We start from the raw sequence: 24,497 nt of genomic DNA on the forward strand, positions 1-24,497 counted from the left end.
CCCCTCATACATTGCTGGTGGGAAAGTAAAATAGTGCAGCCCCTTGGGAAAACAGTCTGCAGTTCCTCAGATAATTAAATACATAGCTACCGTATGACCCACCGATTTTACTCTTAGCCATATACCCAAGAGAATGGAAAACATATATCCACACAAAAGGTTGCACACAAATGTTCATAACAGCATTATTCATAACAGCTAAAAAGTGGAAACCCAAGTGTTCGTCAGCGATGAAGGCATAACACAATGTGGTATAGCCACACAATGGAGTATTATTCAAGCATAAAAAGGAACGGCACACTGACTGATAGATGTCACAATATGGAGGAAGCTTGAAAGCATTATGCCAACTGAAAGAAGCCAGACAGAGAAGGCCAGATATTGTAGGACTCCATCTACGTGAAATGTCCAGAACAGGCAAATTCATACAGAAAGTAGATCAGTGGCTGCAACGAGGGAGCAGTGGGGAGAGACTCCCAGTGCTTACTGGATTTCTTTTTAGGGTGAGTAAAATGTCTTGGAATTAAATAGTAGTGACGGTTGCATAACTTTGTAAATATACTAAAAATCACTGAATTGTCTACTTTAAAGGGTGAATTTTATGGTATGAGAATTATATTTCAGTAATAGTAACAATAAAGAATCACACAGGGATCTTTAAAACAATATTAATACTTGGGCCTCACCACCAGAGATCCTGACTTACATGTTCTGGGTGGGACTCCAGTGATTTTACAAACTCCCTGGGTAATCCTAATGGGCTCCAACGTTGAGAACCACAGTCCTCTCTTAAGACATCTGTCATACCTGACCATCAGACCCACCAAGGGCAAGAAAAGAGGCAAATGTCTAATACCAATGCTAGAACAGTACCAGTTAATCCATAATAAAGTAGGATTATCAGTGGCTTCTATTCAAAATTCACGTGAAATACATACACTTTGTTTAAACATTTTATAATCTTTGTCCACAGGAAACACCTGACGGATGGGTGAATTAGGATTTCCAACCATTCTGTCCCCTGCAAGCTGTTTTGCCTGGACTTGAAAAGGTAGTGTTTCCCTCTGCGTGTAGGTCAGGCAGGACCGTGAGGAAGGCCGGCCTTCAGGGGCACCACTACCACGGTAATGTCACTCTAATGAACGCAGAATTCACACCGGCACACTGACTTGCGTTGCATCCCAAGAGGAACAAGCAGACTCTCAAGTCCTTGGGGTTCCCAGAAGGATGCCAATAAAATAAGCCAAAGATACTTTTTCTCATATGAAGTCTTAATATCCTTAGAGGTCAGAAATAGAGATGGAAAATCTGACTGCAGGTGTTAAAATATGCCTCACATTATTGATAAAGGAAACCCAAAGCCAAGGAATGCTCAGCTGTAAGAGAACTCCCAAGCTTTACTCACCTATGAAACTCCTGGGTTTAAAAAGTAAGACTGAATTTAAATTTGCTTCTCTTCACTGTGTAAGGAAAAGGGCCCATCAATATGTTAGACAGGTCTAGCTCCGCCCCTTTAACGTGTTACCTTACTCTTTTCTTATTTTATTCTTTATTTTAAATATGTTTTTTATTGATTTGAGAGAGAGAGGAAAAGAGAGAGGGCTAGAGAGAGAGAAATATGGATGAGAGAGAAACGTCCATCTGCTGCCTCCTGCAGGCCCCCTACCAGGGATGGAGCCCGCAACCCGGGCATGTGCCCTGGCCGGGAATTGAACTGGTGACCTCTTGGTTCATGGGTCAACGCTCAGCCACACCAGCCGGGCTGTTATCTTTTTCTTAATGGCAAATAGTGTGGCTTGAATCCATGCACTTCAAATGCGTGAACCTAATGGGGCAGGCTCCTAACACTACTCATTTATTTGTAATTTATCTCCAGCGTGTGCACAAAGGACACACCATTGCATCCTGGCCATACTTAGCTCCACGAGTTTATATAAATGTAAATAAATTATATCTAAGTATATATGTCATTTTCTACAACATAGTTGTAGTTCAGCAACATAAGTAAGTTTTATGCCAAATTTATAACCTGACAATTGATTTTAAAGCACAGATTGCTTCTTTTCCTCCTCCAGAAATCTTAGAAGCTGAGTTTTCCCAATCTTTCATATTCTATAAAGAGCTCCTTATTCCTAGCAGCACCAGGGGCTTCCCCAGGAATGGGAATCCTGCATTTTATACCGCATGAGTCAACTGCATGTGCAAACGCAGCCTCTGCGTGTGGAAACTGCAGGTGAATTCACCCGACCAGGAGTGGAGGGGTACTTACCAGCACATGTTTCATTAGTAGAGTGGGCAGAGAGGCCAGGAATGCAGTTGGAAACACAAAGGCCACTCTTCAGAGAGAACCCATGGTCACAGCGGTGACACCGGTCCCTGTGGCTGCACTGCAAGCACCCCTGAGGGCAGGCTATTCAAGAGAGGACACACTAAGTGACACACAACAAAGGCATGGCCCCCAGCTAGAGCCACCCTTGGTGAAGTAATGAAGGGAGCACAAGAACACATGGCTGCCAACTGCAGCAAAAGAGAGTTCCAGCAGCTTCCTACAGAATTTCAGAGAGAGCTGATCGGGCCTGGGAAGGAAAGTGAGCAGAGAGAAGCACTCTTACTGTATACACTCTGCTCGGAAAATGTTTCCCATGAGTGGACTGTTTAAAAAGTTAGCCATAGTGCCTTGTAAAAGAAGCAGTTTATAGCGATTAAGAGCACAGGCCCTTTCTGGGTACTGCTCCTCCTCTACCACTTACCAGCTGCCAAGCTTGGGCACGTTCCTCTAACTACCTGTGGTGCAATTTTCTTGTCTTAAAAGTGGGAAAACTAATAGCACCTAATGCAAATGATAGTTGGGAAGATTACATGTGTTATGATGTGTCCTGACTAGAACAGTGCCTGGCACACAAAAGGACTCAGTCGCATTACAACTATCATTGCTCCCCTCCTATTGTTTTTATTATTATTTTAAATGCATGAGGCGAACAAGCTCTTTAAAGGACCATAGATTATTTCTTCGGATCAAGTTAATAATCTCTAAGTCAAGTGTTCACTGCCTAATTTTTCTGCTTTGGTGATTAAGATTTTGGTAGAGAGAGGCAGCACAGTGTAGTTTAAAGGGCCCTGGATTAGAATAACACAAGCTGGGTTTAATATCTCATGTTGCCCTGGTTAATACTCTTAGCCTCTTTGTTTTTTCCCTTATAAAACAGAACTCACAGTGCCTACCATATTTCACCAGGCCACTGAGAGTATTAAATAATGTAATGCAGATGAAGGAAATTTGGTGAGATATAAAATGCTATGCCTGGCTAATAAAATTACTACTAAGTGTCAGGTACTCATTAAAGTGGGGCAAACAGTACCAAGTTTTGATAGAAATGATGAGAACATACTAAGGAAACTCTTGTAACTGAATGGACAAGGTAATTTAGACTTTGGGCTTAACTTTAGTTTCATAATAAAAGGCCGATGAGTCTCACTAAAGTATTCCCAGAAACCCCACTCTTCAAGGCTATTATGGCAAATATCAGGGTCACTGGTTATTTAGTCAACACGCTGAAAATTCTGTGCTCAGTTCAACAGGGCTGATTCACTCTTAATGGATACCACACCTTAGTTCAATATAAGCTTTACATGCCATAAAATATTGGCTTCATTTCCATAGAGACTGTTAGGGACAATATTGATTTGTGCAGGAGAATTATTGGCCTGCTCTTCTATATTCTATTTAACTAGCAATTGGCAGAGTGCACGGGAAGTCATCAGTTACTTAGGCCAAGCTCCCTGGGTTTTCCTGCTACTTCTATTTCCAATGCCCCTTGGTTACCTGAGGATCAGCACACCTGAACTGCTTGCTGCCTTTACTCCTTTCCAGAGAACTCAGCCCTGGTCCCCAAGTTACCTGTGCATTTGCGATTTGCATGGTCTGCAAAGTATCCCTTCCCACATTCCTGGACACACTGGGCTTCCCAGAGGAGAAATGGCTCCTCACAGCGGGTGCACTCCCGGGGACCTTGGCACTGGAGACAGTGGCTGTCACAGCCTGAAAGACAGAAGTCAAGTCCACAGGAATGTGCATGGCTTTCCAAGTGGCTCCTGGTCCTGACAGAGAGGCAGCGTTAGACAGAGTGAACAGCATAACCTGGTGTGCTGGGCAAAGCAGCAGTCTCGGGGAGTCAAGGGGCCAGGCTGCTGGTTGTGACTCCTGGACTTACCAGCTGGGGGACAGAACTAGTTACTCCACCTCTCCGAGCCTCAGTATTCTCTCCTACAAAATGGGAGTGGACTTACTACCCTACCCAGCTCCCTGGGTGAAGATCAAATTAAATCATGGAAAATATTAAGCAAACTATAAATAAGCAGCTGTTATTGCTGTTATTAACTAGTCCTTGACTCTATGTACTGCTTTCACTGAAATGTCCATCTTTTCCTGACTCACCCAATTATCAGAGTCTCCCAGGAAAGTTGTCTGGGCACTTTGGGTGGGCATTTCAGGGTCTGAAGATTTTGTGGTGTTAAATTGAGGGGATACTGGACCAGAGAACGGCAATGGTGAGATATCAGGTATATGGAAGGTTGTGGGAAGCAGATGGTGGGATAATGGGGTCTTCCCATGTGCCCCGGTGACCAGAGTACAAAGACCTTTCCATCTGGAGCACAGGCCTGCTCAATTTTTCAGGAAATCCAAAAGTAATGGCCAAAACATGCCTGTTTCTGTGGCCGTAGGCCCCCAATACCCCCATACTGCCCTCAAATTTTAGGAAATGTACTTGGGCATGAGAGGAAAAAGAGAAACATTTTCATTATGCCAAAGAAAAGTTCTTAGGAAAAGAAACCAGAAATTAGATAAAAAGCCAGGATGCAAACCTGCCACAGGCTCCTTCTCAGAACACTAAAAGCACAGGAGGCTGAAGCTTGGATGAGCACAGAGCAGAGGCTCCAGACACTTACTCTTGCAGAGTCCCCGGTCCTGGTAGGATGACAGTGCGCACTGCTCCACGCAGGCACCGTCCTGGAGGACGTAGCCCTCCATGCACTGCAGGCAGTCTGTCCTCAGAGGCCCGCTGCACGCATTGCAGCTCCAATCACACTCTAGAAAGAAAGGCCCCATCAGACCAGCTCCCTTTCTGTGCAGCGCCTGATTCATGAGGATGCGGCTGCAGCCGCGAGGGAGACAGCGAGGACGTCAGGCCAGCGAGCTCTAACGGCTCTGCCTGCAGGAGCCTGACCGCCTCTCGGAGGTTTAGTGCTTCCTAATTCCGTCACACACGAGCGTGTGCACGGATCGCTCCGTGCTCCTGCGGGGCCTGCTTGCCCGCGGGGCTGCCGAGGAGCCAGGTCAACTCGATCTCATTCCAAGGGCCCCGGGTTCTTTATCCCTGAGCCACAGGCCTTCCTGTAAAGCGCGCTATAGGGAGCGGCCACTTCCTCTGCAAACCTAATTCGGACCCCTCCAAATGCTTGAGAGGGAAAGGATGTCAGAGAGTCCACAGAGACCAGCTGCTTGACTCTCTCTTCAAAAACTGGGTGCTGACCAACACAACAGAAAGAACAGGGCATGAAGGAACCGTCCAAAAATAAAGGGCTTACTAAAGTAACAGATCTCATGTAGAGCAGAAGAGCTGACTCGTTTACATGTTGATTCACTCAACAAGCACCTGCAGGATTGGGCACTGAACGAGGGCAGGAAGTGAGAGGCAGAGACCCTGCTCTCAAGGAGCTTACGTTCTGGGGTGTCCCAGCCGTAGCTGTGATCCAAACAATCCAGTGCGATTGTTAGAAATCCAGGTGATCAGGCCCGGCATCAGAACTATAGTTAGTCTCAGGCGCTGGGGCAAGAAACATGTTGCCACTGCTATTGTTTTGTTGTGGTGATTACTATAGTCATTGCTTTTGTTTTTAATGGGCAGTTTGGATGAGGTCAGAAAACTCATGTTTGAAAACGAAGTGCTTGCTGGGAAGGTACGTCCTTCGTGGGTGGAAGATGGGACAGCACAGCGCTGGCAAGGACTTGGGTTTTGAAGTCTGGAAAGTCTGTATGCAAGTCACAGCTTTGTGCTTTTTATCTGCATATCTCATGTGCCTTCCTTGAGCTTTTAAAGCCTCAGTTTCCTTATCTGTAAAACTAGAATAAGAATAGGCACCTACTGCATGAGGCTACTGTGAAGATTGCAATAATGCACGTGAAGAACTGAGCACAGTGCCTGACACGCAGCAACAGCTTCCTGAATGTCTGCTGCGGAGCTGTTTGCCTTGGAGAAATATCTCCACCGGGTGCTGCCTCACCTCCATCTTCCCTCCCCAAGAAGAAACTGGGGAAACCTCTCATTGGTTACTTTCTCTCTTCCTTGATGCAATATTTCTAAGTCCCAGGGAAGCAGGTAAATGTGCAAGACAGTACATGTGCTTCCATGAAGATTTATAAAGTTAATCTCACTCATTTATTTGGCTGAATCAGTCCTGAGGGAAAATGACTAAAATAGAGCTTTGAAAACTGCCAGCATAGTTATGAAATCATGTACAACAGGGGGGATTTGTGATAATCTTGTTTTTCACTGCAAACTAACAACCGCTGGTTAGGAGGGAAAATACAGAAAAGCTTCTGTGGTCTTGAGCACAGCAGACCACCTAAGTCGACAACCAAGGAGAATTTTTTGGAATGGAAAGTATGCAATATTGCAAAGGCTTCAGGCATCCCAAGTTTACCTGACAGATGTTTGACCTCCGTATCCGAGCCCTAGCTTCTCTGGCAGAACTGGAGATACAGAGGGGAATGTGGAATGGAGGAATGGAGAAGGGAAAAAAACAGGAGCAAGCAAAATCCATCCTTTAACTCTGCTTTTCCTCTGGCTGAGCACTGCCATTCAAAGAGCAAAAGCCCCTAAAATTCCAGCCACGGGAGAACAAAGAAAAAGGCAATTGGTCTTTGACATTATAAATTCCTTGAGGGCAAGAACTGTGTCTTCACTCATTTCAGTTGTATTAAGCAGAGATGAACAAATCAGATACAACTCCTGTCCTCATTAAGCATAAAGTCTAGCAATCTAGAGTTGTAAATGCAGGTGCCTATAGGACCCAGGAAGGTAATGTAAGTCTTTGAAATAGGCCTGGTGTGATGGAATAGGGAACGGTGGGGACTGGGGTGACCTGTAGAGATCAGGCTCCATCCAACAGAGACAGCAGCTACTCATCTCCGATCTCCTGTTGCATTCTGGGAATGCAAATCCAGTTTTCTGATTTTTCCAGATCTTCTGATTTTTTCAAAACAAATGGAAAATCTCAATTTCTGTCTGTGAGGTTTACTGATTTTTAAAAGATATTAAACATTTTAAAACACTGGAAGATTAGGCGGGCCACATACAACCTGAGGGTTTCTACTTTGCCACCCCTGGTATAGTTACCAACACCCTGCACAATGTCTGGCACACAGTAGGTGCTCAAAAATATTTGCTTAACAAATAAATTTTTTTCACCTCCCTGCTCAAACCTTTAACAAATAAATGAATGGAGGAATACATGGATGCATACAGACATAACGACTTCTTGCTATGACCACAGAAAGCCTAACTGTATGATGGCAGTATTTTCCCAGTGTGGGGGCTGAGCATCTACAGTAAAGGGGCATCACTGAGTAGCAGAACTGTGCAATTCAGTCTGAGCTTTACCTCTGCATGTCTTGGTGGAGAAGTCGAGATAGTACTGTGGGGCACAGCTCTCATACTGACACTCCCCAAAGAGCAGGACCTTGTTTGGATCTTGGCAGGAGGTACAGCTGGCCTGTGAGTCACAGCTTCTACAGTGTGGGCTGCACGCTGAGCAAACAGGGAACGAAAATGACCGGGTGATTACAATTGCAAATACTGAAGGACTGATCAAACCTAGACAGATGCTGCAAAGAAACAGAGCCCGGCGCCAACCTGTCCTTTAATTACGGCTCATAACCCTCCCCTGTGATAAACAGAAACAGAGAATGTCAGTCTTGCTTTCCAAAATAAAAAAAAAAAAAAGGTTATCTTACTTTCCAGAGAAGACAAACTATAAACCCAAGAATGGAAATCCCACATCCAAGTTGCCTTGTGATTCAGCAACAGGATTTATACTTAGTCTGGGATCTCTGAAATGATAGTCCAGAGTTTTATTTGTACCTTACTTCTTAAGGAATCAAGCCCCTATAGTTTATGACATAGATTCATGTTTTTATGTGACGTCAAGATTAAAGTTAGGCATCAACTTTATTTTGAAATACAACATATTTTAAGATACAAAGGACTTAGAGGTGACCTGGCTTATTGCTTTGCGCAGTTGTGCTTCTTAGTGGTTTACCTAATTCATGCATTCAGGGATGGGCCCTAAACTGATCATACTTCCACCTTCCCTAACTGAGCAACTGGCATTTCTCCATCTACTCAGCTGTTCACGCTAGAAACCTGAGAGTCTATTTTAACACCCCCCCATTTTCTTCCTCCCATTCACTCGCGGATCCTATTTACTTGAGCTCTCCTACATAATTCTCAGAGCTTTGTGCTTTTCTCTGTATCCACAGATGCCACCAAGACAGCCAAGCCATCATCATTTCCTGCTGGGCTACTACCACGGCGTCCTAATTAGTTTCCCCAAGTCCGACCTGACCCCCTTGCAATCTATTTTCCATGTTTCCAGCAGAGCAATATTTTCATTCATACCGCTCAGGCTTCAGAGGTCAACTTCATCTATACGCTTATGATTTTCTTGAATCCTGGAAAATCTCCAGCTTTCATTTTTGCAAATATTGCTCCTCCATCATTTTCTTTATTCTTCCCACCTAGAAATCTTAACACATATTTGAATTCTCTCAACATAATCTCCAAGTGTCTTGTCCTTAACTTGTCCTTTTTCTTCAGTCTCTTCTTCAAAGAGGCCCCCCCTGACTCTCCCTAGAATAAGTCTCCCAGCTACTGCTTTCATAACAGTTTATACCCTCTTTCTCATGCCATACATCACAATTTTTGCGTAAGTGATTATTTAACATCTGCATCCTTTAGGCCGTATGCTTCATAAAAGCAAAGGCCAGGTTCGCCTTGTTCCTCGCAATAATCCCAGCACCTAGCTGGTTAGCTATCATTTTGTAGGTGTTCGGTAAACACTTGTTACATAAATGAAAGAAGCCAGATACTTAATTATATACACTCAAGCACTAGCAGCTCTGCCTCGTTCTGAAATCTTCTCTAAATATAGGTCAGAGGAAAAGTCTGCAGAGTGATCATGGGAGTTTTAGGTCTATGAGATATCAAAGCATGAGGCACAATGCAGGAAAATTACCTCCCTGGATAGGCTGTTTTATCTATAAGAAAAGTCAGTGGTATAACATATTCATTAGAGTATGTAGGTTTGTAATTAAAGCTCCCATAATGATTCTAGATGGGAGTTTCAGATCATTTGGGAATAGTTAGAGGATATTTTAAGTGTTGGAAACTTACATGACACTAAACTTTTATCCAATTTTTTCCCCACTAGGATTCCTACACATAGTGTATCTTAGTTTTGGCAAAGTGTTTGACAACGATCCCGAAGATAAACTTGTGAATACAAAAATAAAGGGGCCTAGTAGTTGTAGCTGTTTCTGAAGATGGTTGAAATGCATACTCAAAAAGTGATCAGGAAATCTTTGTAATGGGCAAAAGAAATGTCTAGTAGAGCATTAAGACCAAGCCTTAATTTTTCACTTGATCAATATTTATGTTAATAACTTTAGTGAAAACAAAGATGGTATGCTAATGATGTTTAAATACGCCATATACAGCTACATAGGAAACACACTAATTAGGTTTTACCAGCTGAAAGAACAACACAAACTCATTTTAGCCAGTTGAATAATAAGCTAAAAGTAATCAGATAAAATAAGCAAAACTTTAAGTCCTGCATTTATGTTCCATAACAAATTACACAAACAGAGGATACCAAAGACAGGCAGCAATTCCTAGAAAAAATGTTCTGAAAGTTTCAGTTGATTAAAAGCTTACGAAAAGTGTGATATGATTACTAAAGAAATGAATGCACTCTTGAGCTGAAGAGCCTTCATGTAAACCAACTGTCAGCTGGACCTCCCTGCCTGACACAGAGCTGCAAAACGAGGCCCGCACGCCAGTTCCTCGGGCTGGGGTGACAGGCCAGTGCACAGCTGAGTTTACTGCAGTTTACTTCCTAAGCTTCTGTCTGCTTGCATGCTCTCCAATCTGTCTTTCAGTCTTTCATTTCCCCTCGGCACCTCAGTGTACAGCTCAGCCCCTTCACTGACTTCCAAAAGAAGTGGATTCACGCTGAGCATCTTAAAACGTTAATAGGATTTGGAGGGGTGCGACAGTGTCGCTGGGCTTCCACCATTTCTATCTGAACCATTCTTCCTCGCTCATCTGTCCCCTCGCCCTTCTCCAAGGCAGCCCGCAAATGAGCTGGTCTCACTCAGAGCAGTCCCGCACATAGAGCCCCTTAGGTCCCGCTGCCACCTTCGGAGCCATGTGGGTAGGAGCATTCCCCAACTATGACGTGCAGACAGTACAGGGTATTAGCCCTATCGCAGTCCTTTGCGATGACATCTGCAGTAGCAGGTGCAGTTCTCTGACCCCGTGGAAAGTGGACTGTGAAAAAGGAGAGGAGTGGGCCAGGACCCAGTGGTGGGATCAGGCACACAGATGAACCCTCACTCAAGGAGGGAGGGGCCTCGCGGCTTAGGAAGTCCACCCTCCTCTGAAACAGGCTTGCTTTCCACCGCAGCTCTGGGAGAGGGCCATCATTTCCACTTAAATATTCCACCGGCCTCCATTCTGCCTGAGCAGAGAAGTCCAAGTGGGAGATGGCACTTAATTTCAAGCTGTTGAAGGTAATCATTGACTGAGGAAGGCCATTTATTCTATATCGCTACATGTAGAGGGGGGGTTCTAGGGCCAATGAGAAAAACTGTCGGACAGCTAAACACCCCCCCCCCCAATGGACGCAGCTCCCGTCCTCACTGTAGATGTCAGAGAAGGGAGTGGGAAAGAATCTGCACTGGGAGCAAGGTGGGCTCGGGCAGCCCTGGAGTCCTCCTCTTACTCTACAGCATTACGATTTCAAGTATTGACAACCTCATTTATCATCTCTTTTCTTAAAAAGTTCCTGTCTCTGCTGGTCATTCCTAAATTTTAGAGCTCAGTACATCATTTCTAAGGGTTTCCTTAACCAGAATCTAGCTAGCTCTCCAGCTCTTACTTTCTTCTATAATATGGTTATTAACGTCTCTCCTTAATACTGACTATATTTCCTTTAAAGCCACTTACTGCTCCCTTCCTAAAATTGTTGGGCCTAGAACTGTCTATAATGATGAGCATTATGAAGGAACATTGTTGATTTTTTTTACATACTAAAAACTTAGATATTCCAACTTAGGGCTGTGCTTTATTCAGTCTCAGGAAGAATGAGACTTAAGCTTGAGCAAATAAGTTAAGATTCTTAATTTAATGAAAATAGTCCATCAAATCCCATTTACATGTTATCATAGCGAATGTATTTGTGTAGTGATTACCCTGTACAAAGGCAAAAACTTCCCAGAAAATATTTCAATGCAACCTATTTTTCTCACCTATATTCTACATAAAGTATTCTATTTTTCTTTTGAACTTTGTTTCTGTGATTCCACTGCTGTGAGGAGCCTGATAAATCTAAGTCACAGTTTCTCCACCAATACCCTCTTGCTCTTGCAAAGAACACGCAAGTACTTCATTTGTGTCTCCTGTGTTACAGAATCTACAGATTCTGGCAGCAGTTAATATGCACCAAGCAAATTTTTCTTGCTTTTATTTACTTTTAAATTGAATTTATTGGAGTGACATTGGTTAATAACATTATATAGGTTTCAGGTGTCCAATTCTATAGTATCATCTGCATATTGTATTGTGTGTTCACCACCCAAATTCAAGTCTTCCGTCACTACTTATTCCCCCTTTATGCTCTTCTACATCCCCACATCTCCCTTTCCCTTTGGTAATCACTATACTGTTGTCTATGAGGGTTTTTTTGTTTTTTGCTGTTGTTGCTTTGCTTAATCCTTTCACCTTTTTCACCCAACCCCTCTAACAGCTGTCAGTCTGTTCTCTGTATCTATAAGTCTGTTTCCATTTCGTTTGTTTATTTTGTTCATCAGAGTCCACATATAAGTGAGATCATATGGTATTTGTCTTTCTCTGACTGGCTTATTTCACTTAGCATAACACTTTCCAGGTCCATCCATGGTATCCCAAAGGGTAGCACAGCTTTTTGCCCACTCATCTACTGATGGGCACTTGGGCTGCTTCCAAATTTTGGCTATTATAAATAACATGCAATGAACATAGGGGTACAGATATTCTTTTGAATTAGTGTTTTGGGTTTCTTAGGATATATTCCCAGAAGTGGAAACACTGGGTCATAAGGCAGCTCCACTTTTAATTTTTTGAGGGAACTCCATGCTGCTTCCCACAGTGGCTGCCCCAGTCTGCATTCCCACCAGCAGTGCACGAGGGCTCCCTTTTCTCCACATCCTGGCCAACACTTGTTTGTTGATATTGATGGAGCCATTCTGACAGAAGTGAGGTTATATCTCATTGTGGTTTGAACCTGGATTTCTCTGATGATTAGTGATGTTGAGCATCTTTTCATATGTCTACTGGCCATCTGTATATTCTCTTCGGATAAGTGTCTAATCAGGTACTTTGCCCATTTTTTAATTGGATTGTTTTTATTGGTGTTGAGTTTTATAAGTTCTTTATAAATGTTGGATGTTAACCCCTTATCAGATGTATCATTAGTGAATATGTCCTCCCATTCAGTGGTTTGTCTTTTCATTTTGTTGATGGTTTCCTTTGCTGTGCAAAAACTTTTTATTTTTATAACTTTTTTGTAAATTATTTTTATTGATTGATTTTAGGGAGAGAGGGGGGGGAGACAGAGAGAGAGAGAAACATCCAGTTTCTTGTTCCACCTATTTATGCATCATTGGCTGATTCTTATATGTGCCCCCCTGATTGGGGATCAAACCAGCAACCTTGCAATATGGGGATGATGCTCTAACCAACTGAGCTACCTAGCCATGGCAAAAAACACTTTTTTAGTCTGATGTAGTCCCATTTGTTTATTTTTTCTTTTGTTTCCCTTGCCGGAAAAGATATACCAGAAAAAATATTGCTACAAGAAATGTCCGAAATTTTACTGTATGTGTTTTCTTCTAGGATTTTTAAGGCTTTGAGTCTGACACTGAAGTCTTTAATCCATTTCAAATTCATTCTTGTGTATAGTGTAAGAAGGTGGTCTAGTTTCCATTTTTTTGCCTGTATCTGTCCAATTTTCCCAGCACCATTTATTGAATAGACTATCTTTACCCCATTGTATGTTCTTCCTCTTTTGTCAAATATTAATTGACCATAATGGCACAGGTTTATTTCTAGGCTTTCTATTCTGTTCCATTGATCTATGTATGTCTGTTTTTATGCCAACACTACGCTGTTTTGATTACTATGGCTTTGTAGTAGAGTTTGATATCACGTGGTGTGATTCCTACAACTTTGTTCCTCTTTCTCAAGATTACTGTTGAGTTTTTTAGGAGTTCCATATAAATTTTTGGAATTATTTGTTCTAGTTTTGTGAAATACACCATTGGTACCTTGATAGAAATTGCTTTGTTGTGTTCTCTTTTGCAGTTGTTTCAAGGTATCTTTTGATTCCTTCGTTGACCTGTTAACCCATTCATTGTTTAGTAACATGTTATTTTGCCTCCATGTCTTTGTATGCTTTTCAGTTTTTTTCTTGTGATTGATTCCTAGTTTCATAGCATTATGGTCAGAGAAGATGCTTGAAATGATTTCAATCGTTTTTATTGAGACTTGTTTTGTGTCCTAACATGTGGTCTATCCGAGAAAATGATCCATGTGTACTTGAAAATAATATGTATTCTTCTGTTTTAGGGTGAAGTGTTCTGAAGATATTGATGAAGTCATTCTGTCTGGTATGTCATTTAAGGTCACTGTTTCGTTGATTTTCTGTCTGGAAAACTTATCCATTGATGTCAATGGGGTGTTAAAGACCCCTACTATGACTGTATTACTGTCAATCTTTCACTTTATGTCCATCAAGATTTGCTTTATATATTTAGGTTCTCCTATATTGGGTGTGTAAATGTTTACAAGGGTTATATCTTCTTGTTGGATTGATCCCTTTACCATTATGTAGTGTTCTTCTTTGTCTCTTACTATAGCCTTTTTTCAGATATAAGTATTGCTATTCCAGCTCCCCTCCCCCCCATTTGCATGAAATATCTTTTTCCATCCCTTTACTTTTAGTCTGTGTATCCTTCATTCTGAGGTGGGTCTCTTGTAGACAGCATATATATGGGTCTTGTTTTCTTACCCATTCAGCTACCCTATGTCTTTTGATAGGAGCATTTTAGCCATTTACATTTAAAATGATTATTGATAGGTACATATTTATTGTTACTTTATTCTTTTAACTCTGTTCCTCTGTTTTCTTTTTCCTTCTTCTTCTTTAAGCAGGCCCTTTAACATTTCTTGTAATACTGGTTTGGAAGTAACAAACTCCTTTAGCTTTTTCTTGTCTGGAAAGTGCTTTATTTCTCCTTCAATTTTAAATGATACCCTTTTGGGGTAAAGTAGTCTTGGTTGTAGGTCCTTGCTTTTCATCACTTTGAATATTTCATGCCACTCCCTTCTGGCCTAAAATGTTTCTGTTGAGAAATCAGTTGACAGTCTTAAGGGAGCTCATTTGTAGATAATTGTTTTTCTCTTGCTGCTTTTAAGATTCTCTCTTTGCCTTTAACCTAGCCATTTTAATTATGATGTGTCTTGGTGTAGACCTCTTTGGGTTCATCTGGTTTGGGACTCTCTGCACTTCCTGGACTTGTGTGTCTTTTTCCTTCACCAGATTAGGGAAGTTTTCAGTCATTATTTCTTCAAAAAGGTTCTCAATCCTTTGCTCTCTTTCCTCCTGCTACCCCTATGACATGAATGTTGTTATGCTTCATGTTGTTCCAAATTTCTCTTAAACTATCCTCACTTTTTAAAATTTGTTTTTGTTTTTGCTGCTCTGATTAGGCGGCGTTGTTTTTTACCTTTCCTCCCAAATTGCTGATTCGATCCTCTGCTTTATCCAATGTACTGTTTATTCCTTCTAGTGTATTCTTCATTTCACATATTATATTCTTTATTTCTGACTGGTTCTCTTTTATGGTTTCTATGCCCTTTTTCATGTTGTTATAGTTCTAAGTTCCTTGCAGTTCTCACTAAGTTTCTTATTGCTCTCACTAAGTTCCTTGAGCACCATTATAACCATTCTTTTGAACTCTATATCTGGTAAATTGCTTGCCTCCATTTAATTTAGCTCTTTTCGGAGATTTCTCCTGTTCTTTCATTTGAGGTATGTTTCCAAGAAAATTTTTTATTATAAACGTAAAGAAATCTTTCATCTGTTCAAAAAGGGTTTTTTATGTCTGGCATCTAAACAAGTGATGCAAAATTATGAGTTCCATATAACTTCATTTCAAATGAAAACCCTTGCCAGTATCTCAATAAACTGACAGCAATACCCATCTTTCTATTTATAAAATAGACATATCTTTTACAGCTTGATTTTCCTCTTATTTCAGCCGATGCTGATGATAAATAACAATACCAACAATAGCTATACTGAAAGGCTATTTTCTGCTAGGGTCTGTGCTAAGTGCAATAACATTAGATGTAGGTACTATTATAATCCCCCTTTTCTCGAAAAAATACTGAGACTTAGTGATTAATTTATTTGCTCAAGGTCACAAAGCTATTAAGTGTTAGATAGGACTTGAACTCCTGACTCTAGAGCCCACTCTCCTAACCACTATTCTATAATTCCTTCAACATGGTATTTCCTAGGATATAAAATTGAAACATCAATACTGTATTTGTTAACTGTCATTTTCAAAATGAGAAAGTATAACAAATTTTTCTTTTACAAATGACAGTTCAGTGATTGAAATAAAGTAAGCCATCTCAGCCCATTTTCAAAAGTGTTCCTTCATCTGTGAAGGATTCCTAATTTTTTTCCCCTGAGATTTGCCCTTTCCCTAATTTATCCTAACTCTTTGTTTTGCCTGATTCAAGTAATTAATCATATTTTGACTTATTTGAAAAATAAGACATCTATATAAGTAACTCTCATGCAAGACAAAATAACTGCTGTTTGGGCAGAAACTAAATGCTTTGTACATGTCAAGCCTAACACATTGTCAATATTCAACACATACATGTCGAAAACAAATTGAATCCAGAGAAGTGTTTAGGTTACTGATTGTGTACTAGAATGAGCTCTGCTCAGGGCCTTGTAATTCAAATGCTGAGAGAAACCATAAAAGGGAATAGACTAATACTTTTACTTCTAAAATAAGATAACTAGAGAACAGAGAGATTAAATAACTGGCCCAAGATCACACAACTGGTACTGGCAGAGATCCCCAGCTCAGCACTTCCAATTAGGCTGGAAGCTGAGTTAAATCTGCTAATGGCATCCATATGCCTTTTTAGATTAATTTTCTTCCTTTTATAAAAACAAAGGCTACAGGTAAGAATATGAAAGCAAAACCTAGTATTTCCATCGATGACCACAGAAGAGCAGGAAAGGAGAGAAAGTTCATTTTTAAAAACCTACATTGACAAGCATGGTTATCATCGAGATAGTGCCCTGGGAAGCAGGTGGTGCTGCAGGTGCCAAGGTGGGACAGAACGAGGTTAGTGTCACATGAGGAGCAGGAGAAGGGTCCTCTGCCCTGGCAGGTTCTACAGGAGGAGTGACATTCTGCAGAGGGAAAAGAGACACAAAGAGAACCTATGAAGCCAAACTCCCTTCCAAAGTACCATCCCAAGAGGTGTTCATAAAGGTCCCAATGCTGAGAGAATTAGCTGATCTGATTTATTGTCCCACAGTGTGCTCCTTTCTTTCTCTTTCTCTCTCTCTTCAAGCCTTCTCAGCTATTACCCCAAAGAGAAGCTCATGAAACACTGTCAGGTCCTGTGTCCAGCACTTAACTCACTTTTACAAGCTCCTTTCTCTGCATAATATCCAGAAGGGCAATCAGGAACACAGTGGTCCCCCAGCAGCAGGTACCGGGTGTTCTGGCACCTCAGGCAGATGCTCCCGGTGTTGTGGAGATCAGCTGCACATTGCTGGCACAGAGGATGGCAGTCTGGAGAGGGCAGGGGGGCACAGAGAAGGCACAGATGATATAAACACCAAGACTCATCACTATACCAAAGGGCAGATGGAATTGCAATTACCACCATTGCAGCACAGACAGCCAGAGCAGCCCAAAGGCAGCATATGGCAGTAAAGCAGAAGTGTGGGACCTGTACAAATTGTATGTTTGAGGTTTTTAGCAAATGGCCAGGCCCAGCACAGCAATTGAGTTTTCACCCCTTTCCAACTGAACGACCTTCAAGTTCTAGGGCAGCACATGATAGATACTTGCTAGGGGTATACAGAAAACGGTCAGACTCACAGAAACAGTACCATCAATACTATCACCATTTCCCCAAGAGCTCTGAGAACTGGAGGACAGCATGCTCCCCATTCCCAGTGCTCCTGAGCTGTGCTCAATGCCCTCACATGGCTCCTCACAAATTCTGTCCTCAGAGTCAGTATACCCGTCCCAGGCATTGGTACAGAAGGATTGGAATTAGTAACTCATTGTGTTGAGTAGGAGGAAACCTTTAATTTTATGAAGAAGAGTTATGAGTTGAAGATTCATTTTCATGATGTGATCTATAGCTCGCAGGCGCTCTGTTGTACCAGCTATGATTGAAGCTATAAGACAGACTATCTGGTGTGGCTAGCACTGTCTCTTGTTCCAGCCCATGTAACAGTCATCCTTTAATTAAAGAACTTGATTGGGCCCAGCTGGCCAGGGCTCAGTGGTTGAGCATCAACCTAAGATCCAGGAGATGACGGTTCGATTCCCGGTCAGGGCTTATGCTCGGGTAGTGGGCTCAATCCCCAGTGGAGGGCGTGCAGGAGGCAGCCGGTCAATGACGACTCTCTCATCATTGATGTTTCTATCTCTCCCTCTCCCTTCTTCTCTCTGAAATCAATAAAGATATATTAAAAAACAGAAAAGAAAAAAAAGAACTTGATTGTGTTCAGCTCTCAGGTAAACACATCCTCTGTCCTGTTTTCAGTGATAATTACCCTTTAAGTCCCATTTACCATCCTCCATCCTAAAGTTGGAAGAAAATACACAAACCCTGAAATACCCACCAGTGTGAAAGAGGAGTAAAAGGCCTAGGAAAAGGGGAGCAAGCGCTCTGGTTATAGGGCCTTTCCATCTCCCCCTTAGGATTCCAAGCACTGTTTGAACTTGCTAATGGCCCACGCAGGGACCAGATACGCCTTCTTTCATCCCAAAGTCTTGCGGATAGAGACTGAGAGTTCTACCGGTGTTTCGACTAAAAAAATCCTGTCATCGAACAGATTGCTGCCCCATGAAATCTGTTAAGACAGGTCTTTCTCTCTATACCCTCAGTGATACACTTTCTTAACTGCTGATCCTCTGAGATGTGTTCTCTGCACAAAAGGCAGACATCAGTCCCATACCCAGCAGTCACTCATCTGCATGAGAAGCTGGTCTAGGACCTTTATAGCCACTCCAGCAGCTGAACCAAAGTGTCCTCAAAAATGCTGACTCTTTTCGAAGCAAGCAAACTAACAGCCTCTGACCTTTCTCTGAACTTAGGGAGTTTCAAGTTACAGGCAGCCTTCTGCCAGTATTAGGAACAAATCTGGATATCCTAAGTGCTGAATTAAGCCTCAGGATAGCCCTTCAGAGAATCATAAAGGAAATTATGGCTGCATTGAGAGAAATATGATAAGGAGGCAATTTTCCCTGACTTAGTGTATGGTTTCCATACAATGCCAACCTTTCTGTTCTCTTTTCCTGTGCCCTCCTCACAGTGCCCGGAGCACAGTCCTACGTGTGCAAAGGGAAGACTCAAAATGCTGCAAAAGTTGCTGGGGCAGATGGAGGAGACTGCTTTGTGATTACCTTAATGAGCGGGTACGTTAGGACCGGGCGCCCGGGGAACACGGCTGCTTCCAGGCGCCGTACTGGAGAGCTCACGGCCCCTCCTCTCTAAAGCCAGCGCTCGCGGGCGGGCTCAGGCGCGCAGCAACAAGATCCGCAGGTGTGCGGGAGCTAACGACCACCCGCGCCCAGCCCAAGCTTCCCCTGGGGCAATTAGAAACGAGGCGTCATCACCAGGGCGTGCTTTGAAGAGAAGGTCAGCAGAGCATGGGAGAATTGGGGGGTACGATAAATAAACATTTGTGGGTTTGCCTTATCTGAAGGACCTGTAGAAGCTGTTAAAAGGAGGAGTGTAGCGTGTAGCACTATTTCTAAGGGAAGGCAGAGCTGGGTTGTGGGTGTTCCTTCCCCCTCGGCGGCTGCCTTTAAACCCTACTACTCTTCTGCAGTCAGTGCCCCCCCGCCCACCCTCCCGTCTCCCTCCCCAGGTTATTTTCTCTTCTACTTCGCTCAGCCCTTCAAGCATGAGCACCTTCAGTTCCTCCCTGTCAACCTCAGAACAGCTATCTTTACCCACTTCCATCTCATTTCTTCTCTCACAGGATGAAACGGCTAATTCTTCCACCCACATTCTCGACCAATTTTCAACATTGTTTGAACATTCTTACAGTGTTATTGCATACTTTCTCTCATCTCTATTTACTTTCCTGGACCTCAACTTCCAAATATGTTCCACATCCCCTACCCCACAAAACCTTTTTCTCTGCGACCACTCCATCTCTGGCCATCCCTTCATCACCCAACTTCCTCGCCTCCCTAACTCTTCCCCTCCCTGTAATCTGCCTTCAACCTCCTCAGCTCTCCTACGATAATGCCCTTGAAAAGGTCTCTGACCACCTCTTAAGGACCAAATTTAATGGCCTCCTCTGATTCCTAACCTACATGAAAATCTCTGCAACACATGACACTTGGGCCACCTTCCTCTTAAGCCCTGTCCCGTTAGCATGCTTTACCCAGGGGCTCCTCTGGGCTGGTCTTCGTTCCCTGCCTCTGGCCGCCTGAGAAATGCAGAGTCTCCCCACAACCTCACCTTCTTCTATCCACCTAACTCTGTCTCATGCTCTGGAGGTCTTCAACTGGACACGGCTGTGTGCAGCTACCAGAAGCCAGTGGAAAGGGCTCGAGGGTGGTGGAGACACCTAAATCTCAAGGCCTTGGCTTCCCTCCGTTGTTTCATGTTAAGTCTTAAAACATATCACACTACATGATGGAGTGAGTGCCCAGAGGCAAGGAGAAATCAATAAATGGCACCTGAAAATATAAAACAATCAACTACAAGCTGCCCAAAGCATCACATCAATCCAAGTTAGTTTATAGTTCTACCTCATGCACGTAACTACCCGAGTCTGGAAAGCTGAACACTCTCTTTTCATTCACTACTTGTATTCATTCCTTATTCACCCATCCATGGTTTAAAAAGTCATGCTAACCACCCAATCCCATGAATAGCTTCCGTCCAAAACAACAATCTGTGTGGGTCCCCTGGTAATACACTCATGCAAACCTCCAGTCCCAGCTCTATCATACACAAGTCCCCAACAGAAGACCACTTAAATAAATATGCTCCGAACTCAATCTGAAAGTTGACTTTTATTAAACCAATCAGAAAAGAAAAATAAATTCCTAAAACCTAAGAAACACCTTTGTCTTGAGAGGCTTGAAGTTAAAATCACTTTATAGGAGAGCGTTCCTTGGGAGAGCTCAAAATGAGTAATGATGTGCAGGGAAAGAAGCCAAAACTCAGAGCAACAAGGGCTTGAGGATTAATACCAGTGCTCTGATTTATAATCAGAGAAGTATAGTTCCCGAGGGCAGACTCCAGAACTCAGGCATGACAGGCTACAAGTGGCCAGTCCCGCTGGGCACCAGCAGCAGCAAGCTTCAGGCTCAAGCCCAGGGCGCCACTGTGACTTTCTGCACAGGAGAGGGGCTGAGTGGGGCTCGAACGTGGATCTTGGGGTTTTATTTTTCTCACTGCAAAGTGAGCCATGAAAGAAAATATGAAGAATATTTTTACAAAGTATAAATAAGCATTTGTCCACTTTTATAATTAAAGCCATGATAAAAACTTTGTATATTTTAAATTACAGTTGACCCTTGCACAACACACGGGGGTAGAGGTACCGACACCCTGTGCAATAAAAAATCTGTATGTAATTTTGACTCCCATAAAACATAATTACAGTCGTCCCTTGGTATCTGTGGAGGATTGGGTCCAGGACCTCCTGAGGATACCAAAATCTAAGGATGCTCAAGTCCCTTATATAAAATGGTATAGAACAATGTATATAGTTGGCCCTCTAATCCTTAAATTCCCAACCATGGACCAAATATACTGTTTTTGATATGCAGTGGTTGAATCTGCAAAACCTCGGGACAAGGAGGGCTGACTAAGAAGTTATTGAAAAAAATGCGTGTATAAGTGGACTCGTACAGTTCTAAAATCATGTTGTTTGAGAGTCAATTGTATTTCCTAAAAGACAGTGTCAAAAGGTTACAAATCATATTATTATTATAGCTTACATTTGTTGAGCTCTGAATATAGATCAAACACTATACTAATTATTATAAGTACATAATCTTATTTGGAAAGATGCAGTAGGCATTGTTATTACCCCATTTGAAAGATGAGGAAACTGAGACTTAGAAGGGAGGCCATTTGCTCGCACACGCCATATCCACACTGACTCCAGAGCATACACTTTTAATCACTAAAGGCATGAAAAAATGTAAAATACTTAATAGGTATTGAAATTTTCTTTTCAGAAAGCTTGTATCAATTTACATCTCTAAGAGCCATTCATTAGACTATCTCATTATAACTTTGCCTGCACTGAGATTTTAAAAATAGTAAAACAATCTTGGCTAATTTGGCTGGTGAAAACTGGTATTGCATCGTAAGATTAAACATTTTTAAAAGGTTTTCTTTCAAACAATGAAAATGTTCAAAATCTACTGTACTCACAGAGCTTTCAGTATGGTGGAGAAAAGCAACGGTGGATGTATAATTACAGGCAGGTAAAAAACAGGTGCAACCAACGGCAATGTGGAGAACCAACCCGTGAGCTCTCACCCACGGTAACCATGCCCCACCGGGCCGGGAAACATGGGCCATCACGCGGCCCCAGAGAAAGGTGTCAGACTCAGACCCGCAAAGGCACCACATTCAAAGAGCCCAGCGCAGGCAACAGAAGAAAAACAAACTTGACTGTGCCCTGGAGCTAACAGGCCCAGGCCTCTCCCCACCAACACAACCCTACACTCTCCACCTTTGTTCCGCAGCCTAGAAAAGCCCTTCAAGCTGGAGAGGAAGGAGCAGAGACACCAGCTGCTTTGCCCCTGCCCTCCCCGCTCACAGAATAGGTTGTTGGCAGTCCATTGGAATATTCGAGAATTCGGTAGTAGAGTGGACTTGGGCTGTGCTCCTTGGGTCACAGGGCAATAGAGACAGTGGCACAGCAGGATGAGCAAGAAGAGAGTGTATGGCAGACGCCAGGACACGGGACTGCCAGGAGACGTTACAGACGCTCCACAGAATGCTGCCGGGCCCTGGGAGTCTCTGAAGGGTGTCGCTCCAGAAGGCAGCGAACTTTCTAGAGGGGCTGAGACAGGAACGCTGCGGGCGGCCGGCTGCGGGAGCCACGCAGGACCTGGGCGGCCAGTTCAGGAGTGACCTCTAAGGTAGGAAAGGCCCATGGATCTTACCCCGCAGGCAACTGGGGGTCGGGTCACGTGTGTGGATTTGACTTTTACCAGTCGACCTACTGAGGAGTCTGTCTTGATTACAGATGTGAATGAGAAGTCCTAGTGATGGGGAAGGGTGAGAACCACAGCAGAAACCAACAGCCTGAGAACACACGCAGCGGCTCTCTACAGGAAACCTCCGCTGGCAGGGGGCCTCTGCTGTTCTCTCCCCTCGTCCCCTCCGTTACGACTAAAGAAGACAATTCCCTGGTAATAACATCACATGGCTGCATCGTTCTCAAGGGGCTCATGTAGACTAGGCGTATCAACAATATTAAGAATACGGTAACACAGGTACGTGAACGCTATCGTGACCAGGGATGGAAATCTTGGGTGTCCCTTAAGAAAGAAAAAATAACATAAACATACCAGTGGCTTATCTTCCAGACAGTGACTGAGGAAGATCTTTTCACAAATTGTCAGTTTCTAAAACACCTTTACAAACGGAAAGAGTAAAATCTGGCCAAATTAGTTGTACCTAGTAGGTAGCCCTACCCATTTGTTGAATGAAGTAAAAAAATTATTGGAGTAATAACACTAGGAAATTGGGAACTTGGAGGCCCATGAAAAGGGTGAATGTGGGTTGTACCACGTGGTTTTCAAAATCTACTTCAGGCTAAGAGGGGAAAGTCACTACTCAGCTGTGCATGTGACAAAGTACAACTGCTTCGCCATTACGACTGGAGATAATGAAGAGAGAAAGATCCCCGTGGTCAGCCAAACGCACTAACTACACAAGCTAACCATAATTAAGAGGTGGTAGGAGCCATCTCCAGGCACTGCAGGAGGCGGCTGTCCCGGGGAACTGCTAAGGCACCAGTCACTTCCTGCACAGTAAAATCTGTGGGCACAGTTTCTAAAAACTAAGCTGATTTAGAGGCAACTCTAGAACTCTTCTTGGTAGGCGGAGACCATCTGACAAAGTCTAATTCATCTTCTTGCTGGACCCGCACTGGAGGAGCGCAGCTGTCAGAAAGTGTGTCCTGAAATTGGCAGTATCCCCAGAGAGGCCAACAAGCCACAGAGTGAACTTCCCCATAACCCTCCTTGCCCCACCTTCCACTCCCACTCCTCCCCACAGGTGGTATTTGGAACAATTTCACAGGATACACCAGAGGAAGTTTATGCTCTCACAGCTTAATTTGTACCAGGACCACAGTTACTAAAATAGGGGAGCTCAGTTTCCAAGCCACCAATCCAGCAGCCTCTGCAGGATTAACGTCCCATCCTAAAAGCCCCATCTGTGCAGTAAGGCATTTGCCTCTGACCTTCCTGCCTATAATCAAACGAGGAGACGAACCTCTGATGTGTCCAAACGGTGAGTGCGCATCCATTAAATGCTTAAAAACAGCGCCATTCCGGAGGCTGGCTCTCCCATTGCTACTCAGTAAGTAAATCCTTATTTGTCACTATTTCAATTACAGTGAAAAGTCTTTAAATATAAAACTCATTAAGGGTGACAAGGGAAGACAAGAGACCCAGGATACATTTATGGATGGCCTGTTTCAGATGACTGGTGTAAAATAGGCATGTGGTGGGGGGAGGGCAGATGGAATTCCAGTTGTTTGTCTATGTGCCTGCTTGCTAACAAACCCAGGGAATTAGCACTTTAAACAAACAAATTAATGAACACATTACAAGGGAGCCTGAAAAT

General features: G+C 43.1%; 1 protein-coding gene across 1 annotated transcript in view; it reads right to left on the minus strand.

The window, feature by feature from the left end:
- The window catches only part of FRAS1 (Fraser extracellular matrix complex subunit 1), a 402,680-nt gene that overhangs the window by 139,747 nt on the left and 238,436 nt on the right, over positions 1–24,497 (minus strand). Inside the window, exons 21-26 of the mRNA XM_087826788.1 lie at positions 17,057–17,209; positions 16,675–16,821; positions 7,662–7,808; positions 4,948–5,088; positions 3,899–4,039; positions 2,270–2,410 (exon numbers count right to left, since the gene is read on the minus strand). Of these exons, the coding sequence (XP_087682914.1) occupies positions 2,270–2,410; positions 3,899–4,039; positions 4,948–5,088; positions 7,662–7,808; positions 16,675–16,821; positions 17,057–17,209 (870 nt within the window). The remainder of the gene's footprint in view (positions 1–2,269; positions 2,411–3,898; positions 4,040–4,947; positions 5,089–7,661; positions 7,809–16,674; positions 16,822–17,056; positions 17,210–24,497) is intronic.

This window comes from Miniopterus natalensis, chromosome 1 (assembly GCF_054644295.1).
Source record: "Miniopterus natalensis isolate mMinNat1 chromosome 1, mMinNat1.hap1, whole genome shotgun sequence".
NCBI lineage: Eukaryota > Metazoa > Chordata > Mammalia > Chiroptera > Miniopteridae > Miniopterus > Miniopterus natalensis.